The following is an 18,724-nucleotide window of genomic DNA, read 5'->3' on the forward strand; positions in this document are numbered from 1 at the left end:
CACGCAAAAATTTTTCATTATAGTTTTTCGTTATTATGACTATAAAAAAATTGTTTTTCAATTCCGCCTAGTATAACGTCGTAAGGAATTAAATTCTCTACAAAAAAAGTGCTGATGCATTATGTACGTCAAACGAACTGGGAAAAAATTACGGGGCTCAAAAGATCAACAAAAATTTAGTTTCCTCAGTGTTAAATTTTCTGTTCAAATTTTTACAAGTACATTCTTATCGGAAATTTTATTTCTTACAAAAAGAATCTAATCTCTTATATATGTCAAATGAATGAAAAAAAAGTTACAGGTCTTACAATGTCAACAAAAAATGAAGTTTACTTTTCGTTGACATTTAAGTTAAAAAAATTAATATTTTTTAAATTTCACTTTTCTACAGTCCCATTCATTTTCGTCTGGTTGTAGAGGAAAAGTACAGCCAAGGGGCATTTTGCGACCACGGCCGCAAAATAGAGACGGTAACGTACACGGAGAAAAATGTTGGCTCGAAACCTACCAATTTTTATTATGCTGTCGACCAAACTTGAAACAGGAAGGAAAGCATCCAAAAAATTATTATCCTCGTATAAAAAATTATTACGCTGCATCACAATTATTATAATGTATGGAAGTAATTGTTATACATGTATCATAATACTTACTACGCGCGAGACACTTATCGATAAGATTTAATGACAATTACTTCTATACACTATAATAATTGTGATGCAGCGTAATAATTTTTTACAAGAGGATAATAATTTTTTGGATGCTTTCCTTCCTGTTTCAAGTTTGGTCGACAGCATAATAAAAATTGCTAGGTTTTGAACCAACATTTTTCTCCGTGTATAGTCTGCGGAAATCAAGACTTTTTCAGACGCCACCCAGTGCACGAAAATTGAACTTTCTGGGGAAAGGATGACAGAACGATTTTTTTTTTATAAAATTGACACTTATTGTGGTTTATGGGGGGTCACGACATCTTCAAAACTACAGTTCCTACACTGAAAAAAATAATCGCTAGCTGCTAGTAATTTTTTTCTTTACGATTAAAAATCGCTAGCTGCAAGCGATTATTTCGCTAGCTGCTAGCGATTTTTTCTTTAGCAGCTAGCGATTAAAAATCGCTTGCTGGAAGCGATTTTTTCGCTAGCTGGAAGCGATTATTTCGCTAGCTGCTAGCGATTTTTTCTTTAGCAGGTAGTGATTAAAAATCGCTTGCTGGGAGCGATTTTTTCGCTAACACTGACTTATCGGTTCCTTGAATAAAAAGAAGTTAAGCATCAGTATAACTCGAAAGTAAACAAATACTGTTTTTATCATTAAAATGATTTATAAATATACATATAAATATATATATATATATATATATATATATATATATATATATATATATATATATATATATATATAAAAAAATAGTCGTTTCAAATGAGCCACCCTAATATATATTTATATATATGTATGTACGCATATATATATATGTATATGTGTATAAATATATATATATATAGGGGAAGGGGGGGGCAAAAGGGGGTACCTAAGGAAATACTAAGTTTTAGAGGACTAAAATACGCTAAATCTTTTTGTTTTTAATGGCATTCAAGGTAAATAGACAAAATTTTTAGCTGCCGTTGCAATATAGAATTTTTATTTTTGGCGGGCAAAAAGGGGTACCCTTAAAAAAAGTTGGAAAAAAAAAATTTCTGAAAATTGATCAAATTTCATTAAATTAAATTTTTTATACGTAATATACATATAGAAAAATTACATTTCACATCATTGGTGGATACGGAGGCAAAAAAAAAATTTTTTTGTGGGGCAGAGAGGCCTCTTTCCAAAAAATGAGAATTTTTTTTTTTTTTTTTTTTAGATTGTTTTCATCATTAAGAATGTATTTCTTTCTCTTGACAACTATTTTTGGTTCTATAATACTCAAAAAAAATTTTTTAGGTGTAATAAATCGTTTCCCCTCGATTAGCTTAATACTAATTGTTATTAAATAAAAAAAAAACAATTCTAAATTTCGTATTTGTCATTATTTTGAACCCAAAAAACGCGTTTTTTGATTTTTTTAATTACAGATTATTTGGAATTACTTAAAAAATTTTATCAATTAAAAAATAAAATATTATTTTCAAATATTTTTAGTGGCCAAATTTGCCCCAGCTGTAGAAAATCAGCCGAAAAATGGATTAAGATATTTAATTTTTTTTAATTTGACGAGAAAAATATTAAAGAATCATGATTTCAGAATTTCCAGCTGGTCCATTTTGCCCTAGGTGTCATGCGTAGGGCTAAAAATACGCAAATATATCGGATTTATAGTAATCAGACGAAAAAAAAAAAATTTTTTTTTTCCATAAAATTTTGGGGGTACCCCGTTTTGCCTACCCTACTCCATTTTGCCCCCCCCCCCCCTTCCCCTATATATGTATATATTGATTTATATGTATATTTATAAATTATTGTAATGATAAAAACAGTATTTGTTATATTTTCGAGTTATACCGATGCTTAACTTATTTTTATACAAGGAACCGATAAGTCAGTGTTAGCGAAAAAATCACTTCCAGCTAGCGATTTTTAATCGCTACCTGCTAAAGAAAACATCGCTAGCAGCTAGCGAAATAATCGCTTCCAGCAAGCGATTTTTAATCGCTAGCTGCTAAAGAAAAAAATCGCTAGCAGCTAGCGATTATTTTTTTCAGTGTATTATTACAAAACTTCAATTTCTGAATGAATATTACCTATGATACGAGAAAATAAGTGGCATGAATTTTTTACTTCTCGCTAAAAAAATTTAAAGTTTCCAAAAATTCGGGAAGCTCTTGGTTTCGGTCCGATTTTCGAAAATCGAATTTCTACCAGACCTTGACGTTTTGTGGTTCTAGAAAGCTATTTTGACTACTTTCGTGATGTCCGAGTGTATGTATGTGTATTTACATACGTACGAACGTACGTGCGTATGTAAATATCTGTAACTTTTGAACGAATGAACCGATTTTAATTGTCAAGATGGCATTCGACGTGGCTTGTCAATATCTAAAAGCTGTAAAAATTTGAAATTGGTCGATAGGGTGCGTTCGGAGATATTTCAAATATAAAAATTTTTCGAAAAAGTTTTTTCGTGAAATCCTCAGACGATGAAATGACGTCACGTGTCCTCAACAATTTTCCTTCAATTCTTCTCTTTCTCTATTTTCTCTCTTAGTCCAGTCGATGCGCACGAAAAAATGGTCAAAGATCATTTTTTCGGTGGGTAAAGATCGATTTTGAAAAATTTTTTTTTCAAAATACTAGAAAAAATATAAGGAAAAAAGTTACCATAAATTTGGAGGGTGATCTTTTTTTAACTTCCCGCTAAGAAAATTGCAAATTTTCAAAAAAGGGAAGTTATTGGTTTCGGTCCGATTTTCGAAAATCGAGTTTTCATCAGATGTCGACGTTTTGAGGTCCTAGGAAACTATTCTGACTATTCCCGGGTGGACGTCCGTGTGTGTGTGTGTGTGTGTGTGTGTGTGTGTGTGTGTGTGTGTGTGTGTGTGTGTGTGTGTGTGTGTGTGTGTGTGTGTGTGTGTGTGTGTGTGTGTGAACTTTTTTTTGTCCGACGATATCTTTGGAACGGATGAACCGATTTGAACGTACTTGGTGGCGATCGAAAGAGCTCACCAAAACTTAGTCTTGATTTGATTTTGGGGTAAATCGATCATGTAGTTTAAAAGTTATACAAAGAATAAGAATTAAAAATTGTTTTTTATTTTAGTTTTTTATTGATTTCTCAGAAACGACTTATACGATCAACTTCAAAATCTAATCAGCTCTAGAACTCAATAAAACACGTCGATTGCCGCCTCAATCATCAAAATCAGATAATTCGTTCGAGAGTTATCGCGGGAGAAAGAAATGGTAAAAAACAGTTTTTTGCGAATATCTTCGAAACAACTGAACCAAACAATTTCAAAATTTTATCAGCTCTAGAACTCAATAAAATACGCCAATTGCCGCCGCAACCATCAAAATCGGTCAATTCATTCCTGAGATATCGTTGGAGAAAGAAATGCTAAAATCGTTTTTTTTTTAAAACAATGGCACACTAAAGTATTTTCGAGCTCGAAGAGCTCGAAAATGTATCCACAACAATGTTTTCGAGCTCGAGGAGCTCGAAAACAGCGGGAAGTTTTGGGGCTGGCCCGCAGGGTCAACCGATAGACAGATTTTTTTTTATAAAAAAATTAGATGTAAAATGAAATATCTCTAAAAGTATTGAGAAGTTATCGAGACAAACTGGTATCATTGTTTTTGGGACTTAATAACGAACAAAATGAATTTTGAACGAAGTCTCTACGACGAATAGTTGCTGAGATAAAAATTATTAAAGCGCGAAAAACGAAAAAGCGCGTCATTTCGTTCGCGCGCGGATAAACAAAAGAGTGTAACTCGGCAGCAAATCGATATTTTAACAATTTTTTTTTTATTATTCTCTTAGTAAATCATATATCAACCATAAAAAAATTTGGTAACTTCCAAAAAAATTTTTTCGAATTTTAAATTTAAAAAAAGTAAAAATCACTTTTTGTTAAATAAAAAATAGAAAAAATGAGAAATAAATAAAATGACCTAATGGATAATTTTGTTTAAACCATTACCCAAATAATTACGGGTAATGACAGTTAAAAAAAATTTTTTTTTCATAAAAAAACCGGTTTTGAAAATTTTTTAAATTTATCAACAATTAAAAAAAAAAAAAAGTTTTTTTTTTGATACGACAGAAATTCATCTCGCGAAATTCTGAATCGAATGGTATATACGAATTTTTGTCGATTTTTTGAAATTTTTCCTTTATAATTTTCAATACAAGGACTTAGAAAAATTTCTTGCTACGGGACTTTAAAAAAATAGGACTTCGGATATCTTCGGGAATTGCTAGAGAGAGAAAGTAGTCGTTATCCGTTAGAAAACGACACTACGTCTTATGCCTACTTTCTCTCTCTAGCAATTCCCGAAGATATCCGAAGTCCTATTTTTTTAAAGTCCCGTAGCAAGAAATTTTTCTAAGTCCTTGTATTGAAAATTATAAAGGAAAAATTTCAAAAAATCGACAAAAATTCGTATATACCATTCGATTCAGAATTTCGCGAGATGAATTTCTGTCGTATCAAAAAAAAAACTTTTTTTTTTTTTTAATTGTTGATAAATTTAAAAAATTTTCAAAACCGGTTTTTTTATGAAAAAAAAATTTTTTTTAACTGTCATTACCCGTAATTATTTGGGTAATGGTTTAAACAAAATTATCCATTGGGTCATTTTATTTATTTCTCATTTTTTCTATTTTTTATTTAACAAAAAGTGATTTTTACTTTTTTTAAATTTAAAATTCGAAAAAATTTTTTTGGAAGTTACCAAATTTTTTTATGGTTGATATATGATTTACTAAGAGAATAATAAAAAAAAAATTGTTAAAATATCGATTTGCTGCCGAGTTACACTCTTTTGTTTATCCGCGCGCGAACGAAATGACGCGCTTTTTCGTTTTTCGCGCTTTAATAATTTTTATCTCAGCAACTATTCGTCGTAGAGACTTCGTTCAAAATTCATTTTGTTCGTTATTAAGTCCCAAAAACAATGATACCAGTTTGTCTCGATAACTTCTCAATACTTTTAGAGATATTTCATTTTACATCTAATTTTTTTATAAAAAAAAAAAGATCACTCTCCAAATTTATGGTAACTTTTTTCCTTATATTTTTTCTAGTATTTTGGAAAAAAAATTTTTCAAAATCGATCTTTACCCACCGAAAAAATGATCTTTGACCATTTTTTCGTGCGCATCGACTGGACTATCTGACTGTATCAGTCAGAAACCTTTTCTTTTTCGTTCGTAGAGGCGGAAATTTTACATTATCGACTATTCAATTTTACGATACTAGTACTGCAAACTTTATGAACCAGACTTGTATAATTTGCTCTATAGTATTGGTCATCATAATGTTTTTCGTAGTAACATTTATCAAATAGAATTTATGATAGTATATAGTAAAAACTATTATTTGGAGTCTGGTCCATCGTTACAATTTTATACAATGAAAAGTACGAAAAAAATATCCTTAAAATTGCGAGAATTTTTTTTCCGTGGAGGGGTGCAAAGTCAACCCTAATTTTTATTTCCTCCAGGCCCAACTTAGGGGTCCAAAGTCACGCCTAATTTAACATGGGAATAGAATCTACTTTAATCCCCCAAGTTCAAAATAAGAATTACCTTAGGAGGCTCAATGTCGGGTTTAAATTTCGACTCGGGTACAAAAAACTATACTCTTGCTTATGGCCTTTAACATGGAACACATTGAATGTGTGTTAAAATAGTATACATGTAACACTTGATTTTAGACTGTTAATGCTAGGATGTTGATATCAATAATCAAAACAAAATATATGGTCATTTGACTAACAAAATGCCTAGCAACTCGGACAGGTAACAGCTAGTAACATAAATGTATCAAGCTCCCACAAATATATTTTACTTAATAAACAAAATAGATTTCTTATATACCTAACTAAATATATTATAGTAAAAATTGATATGTAATCAATATCCATTACCACTAGTACATACTTTTTTTTATTAATAAAATTTTATCTGAGAACAGGATTCACAGTTTAGCTTATTTGAAAAATGTAATTAAAAAAAATATTTTGCTTTTACTATAATTTTAAAGTAGCCGCACCCGAGTCAAAAAATAAATTCTAGTTTAGTCCTCAAAAGCCTCAATTTCTTTGATATTTTATTTACTGCTCAGAAAGTAACTCTACTTTAGTACTAAAAATCCTCAATGAGAACTATGAGGTCTAAATGCGAATAATTTATCGATTTTAAATAATAACTAAGATCTTAAAATCCTCACCGAATGAAAAGTTATATTAGCCCGGGTCAAAAATAAAACTTGATTTAGACTTGGTTTACCAAGTCGAAATTTGGAGCCGTTTTTCACAAGACAAACTCGATTTTTTTTACGGAGGTATGAAATATATTAAGTTTTCGCCTTGGTTTAGACTTAACTGGCTTACTTAGTCACGATTTAGGACGAAAAAGTTGAAATCAAGTCGAAATTGACTTGGTTTAGACTTATTCGACTTAAAATGTAAGGCGAAAAAGTCTAAATCAAGTCGAAACTGACTTGATGTAGACTTATTCGACTTAAATTATAAGTCGAAAAAGTCAGAACTAAGGTGAAATAATTTTGATATATTAAGGCGAAAGTAAGGCGAATAAATGACTTTTTTTCGACTTGGTTTAGCAAGTCGAAAGTAATGTGAATGACTATCATGCTCAAAGTAAAGATGAATAAGTTGAAACTAAGATGAAAAAAATTCAAAAAGTTGAAAAAAAGTAAATTTAAGTCGAAAAAGTCGAGATCTTATCAAAAAATAGTCGGCAAATCGATAACTTCAAAAGAAAATAAGGCGAAGCGAGCCTGAATCAAGTTTTATTTTTGACCCGGGAGGACTTTGAAAAATTTTAGATACAAAAGGGAGGGGAGAGAATACGTCGAATGAGACTTTTGAGGTTCAAATATGGATAAAATTATTCCTGTATGTTTTGAATATTTTGAGGCTCTCATCCAGATCATGTTATTCCAGTTTAGTCCTCAAAGTGATAAAATGGGTCGTAACTTTTACTTTTAGGACTAAACTAGGATAACTTTCTATACTGAGGTTAATCTTAAAATTCTGAATTGATCCTTAAAAACCCCATTGAGAATTTTGAGACTTAAATCCGAATTTGTTTTTTGACTCGGGCATCACCCTACTATTTTCTAAAAATGATAACTACCGATTTTTAAACCGAATGAAGATTCTTTTAATCTTAAAACGATAGTTCATTCACAAATAATTCCAACGTATTTAAAACTTATGCTCGTTGGCAGTAAATCAGCGAATAAGTAAATCAGTGAATTAATCATTTCGTAATGATTCAAATTTAAATAATTTTTATAGTTTTTGCACATTTTTCTTTATCACTTTTTTTGTTTATACATACTTATAGTTAATGTAATGTTCCCAGCATTTTTCCGCTTGCACGGTACATAGCTCTTCAAGTCTTGCATAGATAATGAGTCTATAGCAAAAAACGAGCTTACTAACGGGTTTAAATACACACCATCAACCAAACTAGGAAAATTTTTTTCATCTTCATGGCCATATTAAAACTAAAATGTTTATTATGTTTTATTTCTTATCGCCTGTGTCTATTTATCATTACGTCATTTCCGTTTCACAAATGTAAAAGACGATTATTTTAATTCTCAAACATAATACATATTATAACATTCAGTTACATTCTTTCATGTATCTGTAATAAACTCGATATAAAATAGTATTTTCCAACTCATTATAATAATTTCTTTAATTTTTTAAATTACATACAATAAGCTTATGTAATTACTAGATACACTTAATGAGTTAATTAAATTAGCTGTATGATTAAAAAATAAATGAATAAGTAAAATTAAGAAAGCAACTTAATAAAAAAAAAAAATTATTCAATGTTAAATTGCTAATATCCAGGTGCGAAGAGACGTCACTTCCTCTAATTTCTTCGGTCGATCCGTCGTGAATGCAAAGTACCTTGTATGATTCATAAAGCCGTCGACCGCCAGGAAGAGGAGCCTGGCAGGTAGTCAGATGAAAGAATGATGCTGTTGATAGTGTTGGTAATGGTGATGTTAGTAGTGGTGAATAAACAAGATATAAAGACAGATGATGAAGGAAAGAGAAAGAGTACGAGAGAAACTGTATGAAGGATTAAGAGCTAGATAAAGAGAGATGAATAAATAAGAATATATGTAGGCTATAAAAGTAAGACACGATGAGAAAAACTGGATAAGAGGACGTAAGGAAGAGTAAAGGCTCCAGGCGAGGTCACCCACCGCCCTCACCTTCTACCCCCTATGTCCATACCCTTATTAAATGTTGCCGGGGGCGGGACACGCTGTAATGAGCATCCAAGAGGTGCTCAACTTCGACACCTCAATATATATGTCTTACCATCATCTAGCACACGTGACTCATCTCATTTTTTAAGTAACAATTATCAACCTCTCAAAAATATTTTCTAATTAATACTAACAAAAAGAAGAAGAAATTAATGTAAAAAATAAATTCACATGTAATAGAAAGATTTTCCAAAGAAAAATTCTAATTTTCAATGTTCTTCTTACTTGGGACATAAACGTGCTAACAAACAAAATAAAAAGAAATAACTCGAGTTCTTATATATTGTATTATATAATAGTTGAATTGAAGGACACAGGGAATACGAAAGTAGGCTGTTGGTTGTTAGTTCTCGAGCTCGATACCCGCTCGATGATTGAGCGATGCTATTTTAAGTTTTCCATTGGGGGTTGTCGGTTGATTCTTGTCCTAATCGGCTGTCAGCCCTCTTAGCTTATATTCCTCAGTAGTATAATAGTCAGGACAGCCCCATCATCGTATATATGTATACATACCTAAACAAGATAACCCAAAAGCATTCGCGGCTAAAACCGGCCTCCTGCAGATACAGCCACCCCCTTACATATCTCGACGAATTCAAACCCCAAGAGGGTGGATTCAAAACGCTTTACACTCTTATAACGGACCTGTTGATTCACCCCAACAATATACTCTAAACCAGAAGTTTGAATTTTTACAAGGACTTTAACACATCCTTTTCTATTGTTCACACCAGACAAGAGTCCAAAGGACGCGATTGATGATTTGAACCCACTCTCAACGATGAAAATTATTATTATGATTATTATTTTGTTTTTTTATTATTATTGTCGTTGAACTCACGATTGTGAGTTATGTTGAAAGTCATTACTATAATTAGATACGGTTAACAGAGCTTCTGGGGAAATTTATAATATCGTGAAGAACGCTTAATAAAATTCTCAATTGGCAAATTTAACGACTTCGGTAATAGGTTTTAAGAATATTACAGTATGGTATTAATATGAAAACTAAATCAAAAAAATGAAAAAAGTATCACTGAATATAACCTGACTTTTTGCAACCCCCGTCATCCTTTAAAACTAAAATAGTCGACCCAAATGAAGATGAATCGCTTCCTGGATAATGAACTAAGAATTCGTATGACATTCTGTTAATGATATATATATGTGAAAATAATAAAGTTGAATAAATGGATGAAAAAAATTCATAAAATTCGACACAGTAAGACAAAAATATCACCTTCCAGAGTAAACTATATTTGTGCTATAATTTATCATGTTCACGCAATTTTTTCAAGATACGGTTTTTTTTGCCTCCTCGTTGATGACGATACGCCTGGGATAACTTCATAGAATACGATCGTAAAAAAGAAACTGCGCAGAGGCAACAAAGGGCACACCGCTAACGTTTTTACTATCTTTTTAAACTACTTCAAGGATCTATGTGAGCGAGAATGTTTCACAATAGTTATAACTAATACTTTGAAATTATATGTATTGTTATATACATATATATATATATATATATATATATATATATATATATATATATATATATATATATATATATATATGTATTATAATTACTTATTTATACTACATTTTTTAAATCATTTATAGACAATGAATATAAGTATTTATTTTTCTAAAGTAGAATATCGTCTAAAAACTCACCGTAAGATCTTTCTACGACAGCATCACAAGAGTCTGTAACAAAAAATAAATGATCAAAATTAATTTATGTTGCAGGCTTTTACGATCGATTAATGAGTAATTTTAGCTCGTTTTTTGCTTTCTTCAGCCGTATTGCCAATGTATGTATTGATTTTTCTTTAATTTAATGTCCAACATTTTTCACATAGTATATTTATACCATCAGAGGTCTGAATTGATGATAAATATCAATCAACTCTAACTTGGTAAGTAAGGAATTCTTTATAAAGTTTATTAAAAATAGATTATTTAAAAAATATAAGACATTTTTATTGATAAAACTTCGATTAATTACGTTAACCAAAAAATGATATACTTAGTTTTTACTGTTTAAATAATGTAACGGTATATATGAAAATTAAAATTTTGTTTGGAGTGTGACCCCCGCGGATTTTGTTCGAATTTTGTGGAGCGATTCTCTATACTATATCAGAATGAAGATTCCTTGAAGAGTTGAGCTCTTAATATAAAGTACTTTCGAAGTAATGATTTTTTGAATTTTGACAATTTGTTTTTTTTTTTTTTAATTTTCATTAATTTATTTCTATAGTAAAAACATTTTCTATAAAAAAAAAGCTTTATAATATTTTGGTATAAAATTCTCATCTTTTTGATAAAAATATTCATTTTTCATTATAAGTAACGGAAGACCCTCAAAACTATAATTAGATGAAAAAAGTTATTTTTCTAGCCTTGCGACAATTTTAACTTCAAATTTGATATTTTTTTCTGAAAGTTAAGAATTTTTTACAAAAGACGTGTCATTATGGCGATAGGGTTATTTTTTGTTTGAACGTAAAGTTTATTTTTATGAATTAATCTGTAGACGTATCAGTAAACACCAGGTTTTTAAAAAGTATAACTTGCAATAAATCAGCAGCACTATCTAGATGTACAATAGAGTATGTTATGCGAATTTTTTGACGATAAATTCAAATGTCAAAATTTGGAAAATTTGTATAAAAATATTTTACCGTTTAAAAAAATTCATAAAATCAACTGTTTTCGCTTTAATTAAAGTTTTGAGAATCTTCCTAAACTTATAGTGAAAAATGAATGTTTTTATCGAAAAGCTGAGAATTTTTTATAAAAAAAAATGTAGAGCTTGTATTTTTGTAGAAAATGTTTTTACTATAGAAAAAAATTAGTGAAAAAGTTAAAAAAAAAAAAAAATCATCAAAATTCAAAAAATCATTACTTTGAAAGTACTTAATATTAAGAGCTCAACTATTCAGGACAACTTCATTTTGATGTAGAGAATCACTCCACAAAATTTGAACAAAATTCGAGAGGGTGATACTCCGAAAAAAAAAAGTTAATTGGTGGAATGACCCATAAATATATATTTCGAATATCATGTACGTACTTCATATATTTAAAAAGATGTACGAAAAATCTATATTTTTCATAAAATTATCACAGTGTTTTTAATGATGTTAAAGAATGTAAATTTGAATTATTTAGCTGGAATAAAATAAATTCCATTTGTAATATTATTATTTTATAATATTCTATATTTCACATCATTGATAAGTTCATTAAGAAGAAAAAAAAACTCAATGGTAATAAACAATAATTGACATGAAATTACAATGAGTTACATGATTTATGAGTACTGTTTTCTTATTATTATTCGTGGTATGCAATGTTATTTATATATTTCGTAATGTTTGTATGCATGTATACTTAGTATGATAAACGAAATTATCTAATCTATTGTTTCTCGGTATTAACAATTTTACCGGAATATATTTATATTTATAGATTTATAAATAAAGCATAAACATAGATTGTAATTGCTTTTGTAAATTTAAATACTTATGAGCGAAATAAATATTGAAGTATTTTGAACTAGTGGTTCCTATAACAAATGTAAAGAAAAGAAGATATAGGAACATCAGTTGACATAAATGCTTGATGAAATCGGCGACAGTGCACAGCGTGCTGATGACTTCATTAAATATTACAATACCTGCAGGAGTCTACGCGCGATTAACTTCTCACTCTTTGCATGCACAATTTATTCTGTCATGAGAAATTTAATTTTATTTTTAAATTTATCATGAAAATCAAAACTATAATATACAACCATATTTACACTGTAAAAAGAGCGGTGTTAAAAATGGACTCTTTTTAACTCCGCCCGGTGTAAAAATGAAATTACACCGGTGTAGGAGGAGTAATACACCGGTGTTAAAGCGGGGTAACCGGAGTAAAAGCGGAGTAATACCGGTGTAAAAGCGGGGTAAATTGCGTCCGTTTGGAGTATTAACATTAAAGATTACAAAACACAAAAAATGTCAGTTCTTCATGAAAATTAATAAAAAATATCATTTATCAACTAGTATAGTGATCGAGTAAGTAAAAATATTCACAAAATAAAATATTTTAACACCAGTAAAGAATATCTACACCGGCGGCAGCGTTATTTTAACACCGGTCTAGAATATTTACACCGGTGGCGGCGTTATTTTCACACCGCTTTTGGGGGTAAATTTAACACCGATAATTTTAACGGTATCAGGCGTTTTGAGCACCTGACAAAATATCCCCGACAAAATATCGAGAAAATATCTCCGGACAAAATATCCCCATGAAAAGAAAGCAAAAATAGTGAAAAAAGCCAAAAAAACTGACACAAAACTGGGGATATTTTGTCCAGAGATATTTTGTCGGGGATATTTTATCAGGTGCTCAAAACGCATGGAACCAATTTTAACACCTACACCGCTTGAACTTACCCCGGTGATTTTTTACAGTGTATTAATTTGATTTTTAACTTCCTGCTGTGAAAATTGAAAATTTTCAAAAAAAAAAAAAGGAAACTCGGGTCAAAAATAAAACTTGATTTAGATTTGGTTTACCAAGTCGAAATTTGGAGCCGTTTTTCACAAGACAAATTGGACTTCTTTTTACGGAGATATGAAATACATTGAGTTTTCGCCTTGGTTTAGACTTGAATGGCTCACTTAGTAATGATTTAAGACGAAAGAGTTGAAATCAAGTCGAAATTGACTTGGTTTAGACTTATTCGACTTAAATTATAAGGCGAATAAGTCAAAACTAAGGTGAAATAATTTTTATATATTAAGACGAACGTAAGACGAATAAATAACTTTTTTTCGACTTGATTCAGCAAGTCAAAAGTAAGGTGAATGAATATCGTGCAATTCTGTAATACGTATCTCGAAATTTGGACGATTAGCTTTTATTTTCACTGTAATACTTGATTTTTTTAAACATTTTTCTAACAGTTTGATGATATCGAAAATTTTACAAAAAATGAAGAAAGCTTATTTTTGCAGCTTAGTCTTCTAATAACTTCTAAATGATAAGACATAACTCATTTCCTTGAAATTCATGTTTAAGCTTACACAAAATAAGTATTAATTACCCTGTTGTAGCTTTATTGTATTGATATAAGAAATAATCTACCTTTCCATTCCGGGTAAGGCCGGATGCCCGACTAGAAATTTTTAGGTGCACACACTTGGGAACCGATCGGGTTGCCCAATGGGGACCCTACATTGGGATGTAACGCAGAAATGTACTTGGGCCCCGATCGGGCAATCCCTATAGGTTCCCAATTGGGTAAGACCGACGTAATCCCAAACGTGCGATCCCTATTAAAAAAAATATTAAATTGCAAAAAAAAAATAAAATAATTTTAATTAAAGCCGAAATGTAATCTATTGTTTTAAATGCGTTACTTAGAGGAATTACATATGATTTTGACTGATGAAAAAATCTTGATGACTGCTGGGCTCGAATCTGCATCCTTCTGATCCAAAGTCTTTGATGCTATCCACTGCGCTGACCCACGTATGCGAACGCGTGAGTGTAAATAGTATATTTATTATAATACTAAAGAATAACTTGAAGAAATAAAAAATCCGTGATGCAATAATCGACGTACTCTTTGTATAAATATATTATTGTTCTGTACTTTGTTTAATCTTCAGCCAGTAAACAAAATATTAAAAAGAAATTAAAAAATTTTACGATCAAATGGATTATCAAATTAAAATCTCAGGGTACTTCAAGTAAATCAAGAAAAAATTAGTTGATAAAAATTTTAGTCGATCAAAATTATACTAGAAAAAATTAAAAAGAGTAGAGGGAGGAACACAAAACAGAATATCTTATTCAGAAGAAGCGAAAAATAATTTGATTTGAAAATTAAATAAATTTGATAAAATCAAATTGTTTATAAACAATTTAGATAAATAAAAAAGTAATTTTAACATAAATATTGTGTACGAGCGTAAAAAACAAATTTTTTTTATTATTAAATTTTTGAAAAAAAAGAAAATTTTCAAAAACAAATTTTGAGTATTTCAGATTATATATGAATCCTAAAAGTTATTAAAACAATAATAATTTTTGCATTGGGATATCCCAATAAGTTCCCAATTGGGTCCCGATGTGGCAAAACCAATAAAAGTTATTTATTCTTGCGTTGGGATATCCCAATATGTTCCCAATTGGGTTCCGACGTGGCAAAATCAGTCAAAGTTATTTATTTTTGCATTGGGCTATCCCAACGAGTTCCCAATTGGGTCCCACTTAGGAAAAACTGATGCTGGGTAGATGATTTTTGCGTTGGGATATTCCATGTAATGGGTGCACTTATTACATTAATTGAATTGTGGTCTCAATGCAATAAGTGTCCCACGCATGTGCAAAACTTAAGGTGTTTTGCAAACCTGTCTAGCTGAACTCAGTACCTCAGGACGAGGATAAACCCCGTACTGGACTACACAGTATTAACATTAGGAGAGAAGTCTTATACCTAAACTTATCAGGAAGGTTATGATAAATTAATTTTATATGTCAAATTTAAATATAAAAACCATGGCATTTATTTAACGAAGCCGCTTTACAGATAATAATTAATGGCAGATGAACAATAACCAAAATGACTGATGACACTGACTCGACTAAATTACCAAAACTGACTCGACTAATTTAATTAACGACAATGTCACTCTACTGAATCTAATTTAGTAAACGACTCCAATCATAAAATATTATTTTACAAATAAAATAGTTAACCCGACAATAGACAAAACGTGTTCACTTACTCCCACAATCTCCAGCCTTAACCAGTCCTTCTTATGCCACCGATCCTTTTCCTCCAAGACCACAACCATAACCAGTCCTTTCTTCCAAGTCCACCAAACCATTCCAATCCTTTCCAATCAACCAGATCCAATCCACAATAAATAGTATATAAATACCAGTTTAAATTAACTTAATTAACTTAAATACAGAATAAGCTTCCACGAGCCGTGGGCTTATATGCTCTTGGCCCATTTTTATGATGACTAGCAGCACGTGTAGTAGTAGTAGTAGTAGTAGTAGTAGTAAGGCACGTCCGTCCACGGCGATTGCTCGTCGTCTCTGGCCCTCGTACCTCTCCACTCAGACTGGCCAACCCCTAAAACCAAATGTCGGGACTCGACCGTAGCGACCCCGGCGCATCAGTGACTGCATTTTCTTCAATTATTGACAGTTGTTGAAGAAGGAGGGTGGATCTTTTGGCGCGAGTCGAAATTTAATTTAAAATGTAATGTGGAAGGATTCCACCCCATTACACCCAACAAGTTCCCGATCGGGTTCCGACTGGGGTAGCCCGACTGGGCATGCCACAGCGATTCCCAATTGGGGCCCAATATATGTATTGGGACAATTTCTAGTCGGGTGGCTTTTTTTTTTTTAGCTTTATAGTCCCATACGAAAAAAATATATATCCAGATATATCCAGGCAAATCTGGAATATGTCGCATATATGCAACATATATATAAATATATGTCTCATATATGCAGATTTGCCCGGATATATCCGGATATATATTTTTTTCGTATGGGGTAATTCAATTTTTTTAACGAATAATAGAATTATATGTTTAGATATAGTAATCATGAACAATTAAAATATTATGTTGATAACAAATTTGAAAGCAAAATTGATTAAATAATTTCACACACCTCAAGCGTAAGCCCTCAGTGAGTGATTTACGTTCAAAATTTTTTTTTTGCTAATTGGCGATTTGGAATTTAAATTCACTCACATAAAATCGACCCTACGCTTTTTTTATTACACAACATTGGATTCAATTGTACAATAGTACAAAGATAATTGATTAACGAATAATTTCATTCCGGAATTAAGTCAGTTTTTTTATTTTATTGATTTAAAATGAAGTATTTTAACCCCAAAAAACCAGTGCTGTCAAATGTTCTGTATGAATCTTCGAAAGCATGATAATTTTTGAAAAATGTAATAAATGGCCTAACTTTTTTTTTTTATTAGCTTTATATTTTGAGTGGCAAGAACCTTTTTGGAAATCACTATCCAAATCCTGTTTGTTTAAGTGTAATTAACAAAAAAAATCTTAAATCCGGTAATCATGCAAAATTTAGCTGTCATTTTTAGTTTCTATTCTCATTATTATTATTAATTCTTTTTTTTTTTCTCCCTTAAATACAGAAAGCAGCAGAAGTGTGACAGTAGGATTGAAAAAGGATAAGCGACATCCAAAAGAAAAGGCGAGATATGTTTAAGGAATTCCAAGAGATTATCAGATGTGCGAATAATTGAATTCCTATAGGAGAATAATGGAATTCCTACATTCTATGATAACTAATATAAAATTCAATTTAAATAGATAGTGTTTTATATAATATACAATTTTAGATTTCTTAAGTAAGGTCTTAAGCTCCAAATAATTATTTGAAGCTAATCGCCCTGGTCAAAAATAAAACTTGGTTTAGACTTGGTCGTCTTACTTAGTCACGATTTAAGACGACCAAGTCTAAACCAAGTTTTATTTTTGACCCGGAAAGCTAAAATTATGAATTAAAAAAGAAATTAAATATTCATTTTACATACAACAAAATTGTTTTTAAGACGAACAATTCAAGTTACACAGTAAAAAATATTGTGTATCTGCCCGGGTCAAAAATAAAACTTGATTCAGGCTCGCTTCGCCTTATTTTCTTTTGAAGTTATCGATTTGCCGACTATTTTTTGATAAGATCTCGACTTTTTCGACTTAAATTTACTTTTTTTCAACTTTTTGAATTTTTTTCATCTTAGTTTCAACTTATTCATCTTTACTTTGAGCATGATAGTCATTCACATTACTTTCGACTTGCTAAACCAAGTCGAAAAAAAGTCATTTATTCGCCTTACTATCGCCTTAATATATCAAAATTATTTCACCTTAGTTCTGACTTTTTCGACTTATAATTTAAGTCGAATAAGTCTACATCAAGTCAGTTTCGACTTGATTTAGACTTTTTCGCCTTACATTTTAAGTCGAATAAGTCTAAACCAAGTCAATTTCGACTTGATTTCAACTTTTTCGTCCTAAATCGTGACTAAGTAAGCCAGTTAAGTCTAAACCAAGGCGAAAACTTAATATATTTCATACCTCCGTAAAAAAAATCGAGTTTGTCTTGTGAAAAACGGCTCCAAATTTCGATTTGGTAAACCAAGTCTAAATCAAGTTTTGTTTTTGACCCGGGTGTGTTAAAAACGGTCCGCGTTAAATTTTTTGTGTTTATTATTTTGTGTCAAATCAACACAATTCTTTGTGTTACTTTAAAATTTTCAATCGATCTCCTATTCAACACTTTAAAAGTGTTACTTAGTACAAAAATCGATATTATCAACATTTATTAAGTGTTACTTTAAAATCAACACAAAAAAAGTGTTGAAACGACAGTTGCATTGTGTTAAAAAAAATGTCTTCCTTCTATTCACGCGGGAACTGCCATTAAGCATCAGTTTTGCTTGGTTAGGTATTATTTTTGTGACATTGATTTTATTTATTTCCAATTAAACATGAAAAAATTAAGTTGACAAAGTTCATGATTCGTATAGTTTAAAAAAAAAAAAATATTTAAAAAATTGCATCTGTGGCTTTTTTACTTTTCTACGTGCGCACATTTTTATTATTTATTTTTTCTCATAATTGATTTGTTGATAAAAAAATTTAAAAATTGTGAACTGTCTGCTA

At 30.6% G+C, this 18,724-nt stretch overlaps 1 protein-coding gene across 2 annotated transcripts in view; it reads right to left on the bottom strand.

Annotated features, from left to right (window-relative positions):
• Positions 1-18,724, bottom strand: part of LOC130667696 (POU domain, class 2, transcription factor 3-like) — a 270,847-nt gene that overhangs the window by 188,065 nt on the left and 64,058 nt on the right. Inside the window, exon 2 of one of the 2 annotated variants that reach the window (XM_057469482.1) lies at positions 10,659-10,691. The exons of the other annotated variant lie outside the window; for it this stretch is intronic. Coding sequence (XP_057325465.1) covers positions 10,659-10,691 — 33 coding nt within the window. The remainder of the gene's footprint in view (positions 1-10,658; positions 10,692-18,724) is intronic. 2 annotated transcript variants of the gene reach the window in all.

This window comes from Microplitis mediator, chromosome 5 (assembly GCF_029852145.1).
Source record: "Microplitis mediator isolate UGA2020A chromosome 5, iyMicMedi2.1, whole genome shotgun sequence".
Classification (NCBI taxonomy): Eukaryota; Metazoa; Arthropoda; class Insecta; order Hymenoptera; family Braconidae; genus Microplitis; species Microplitis mediator.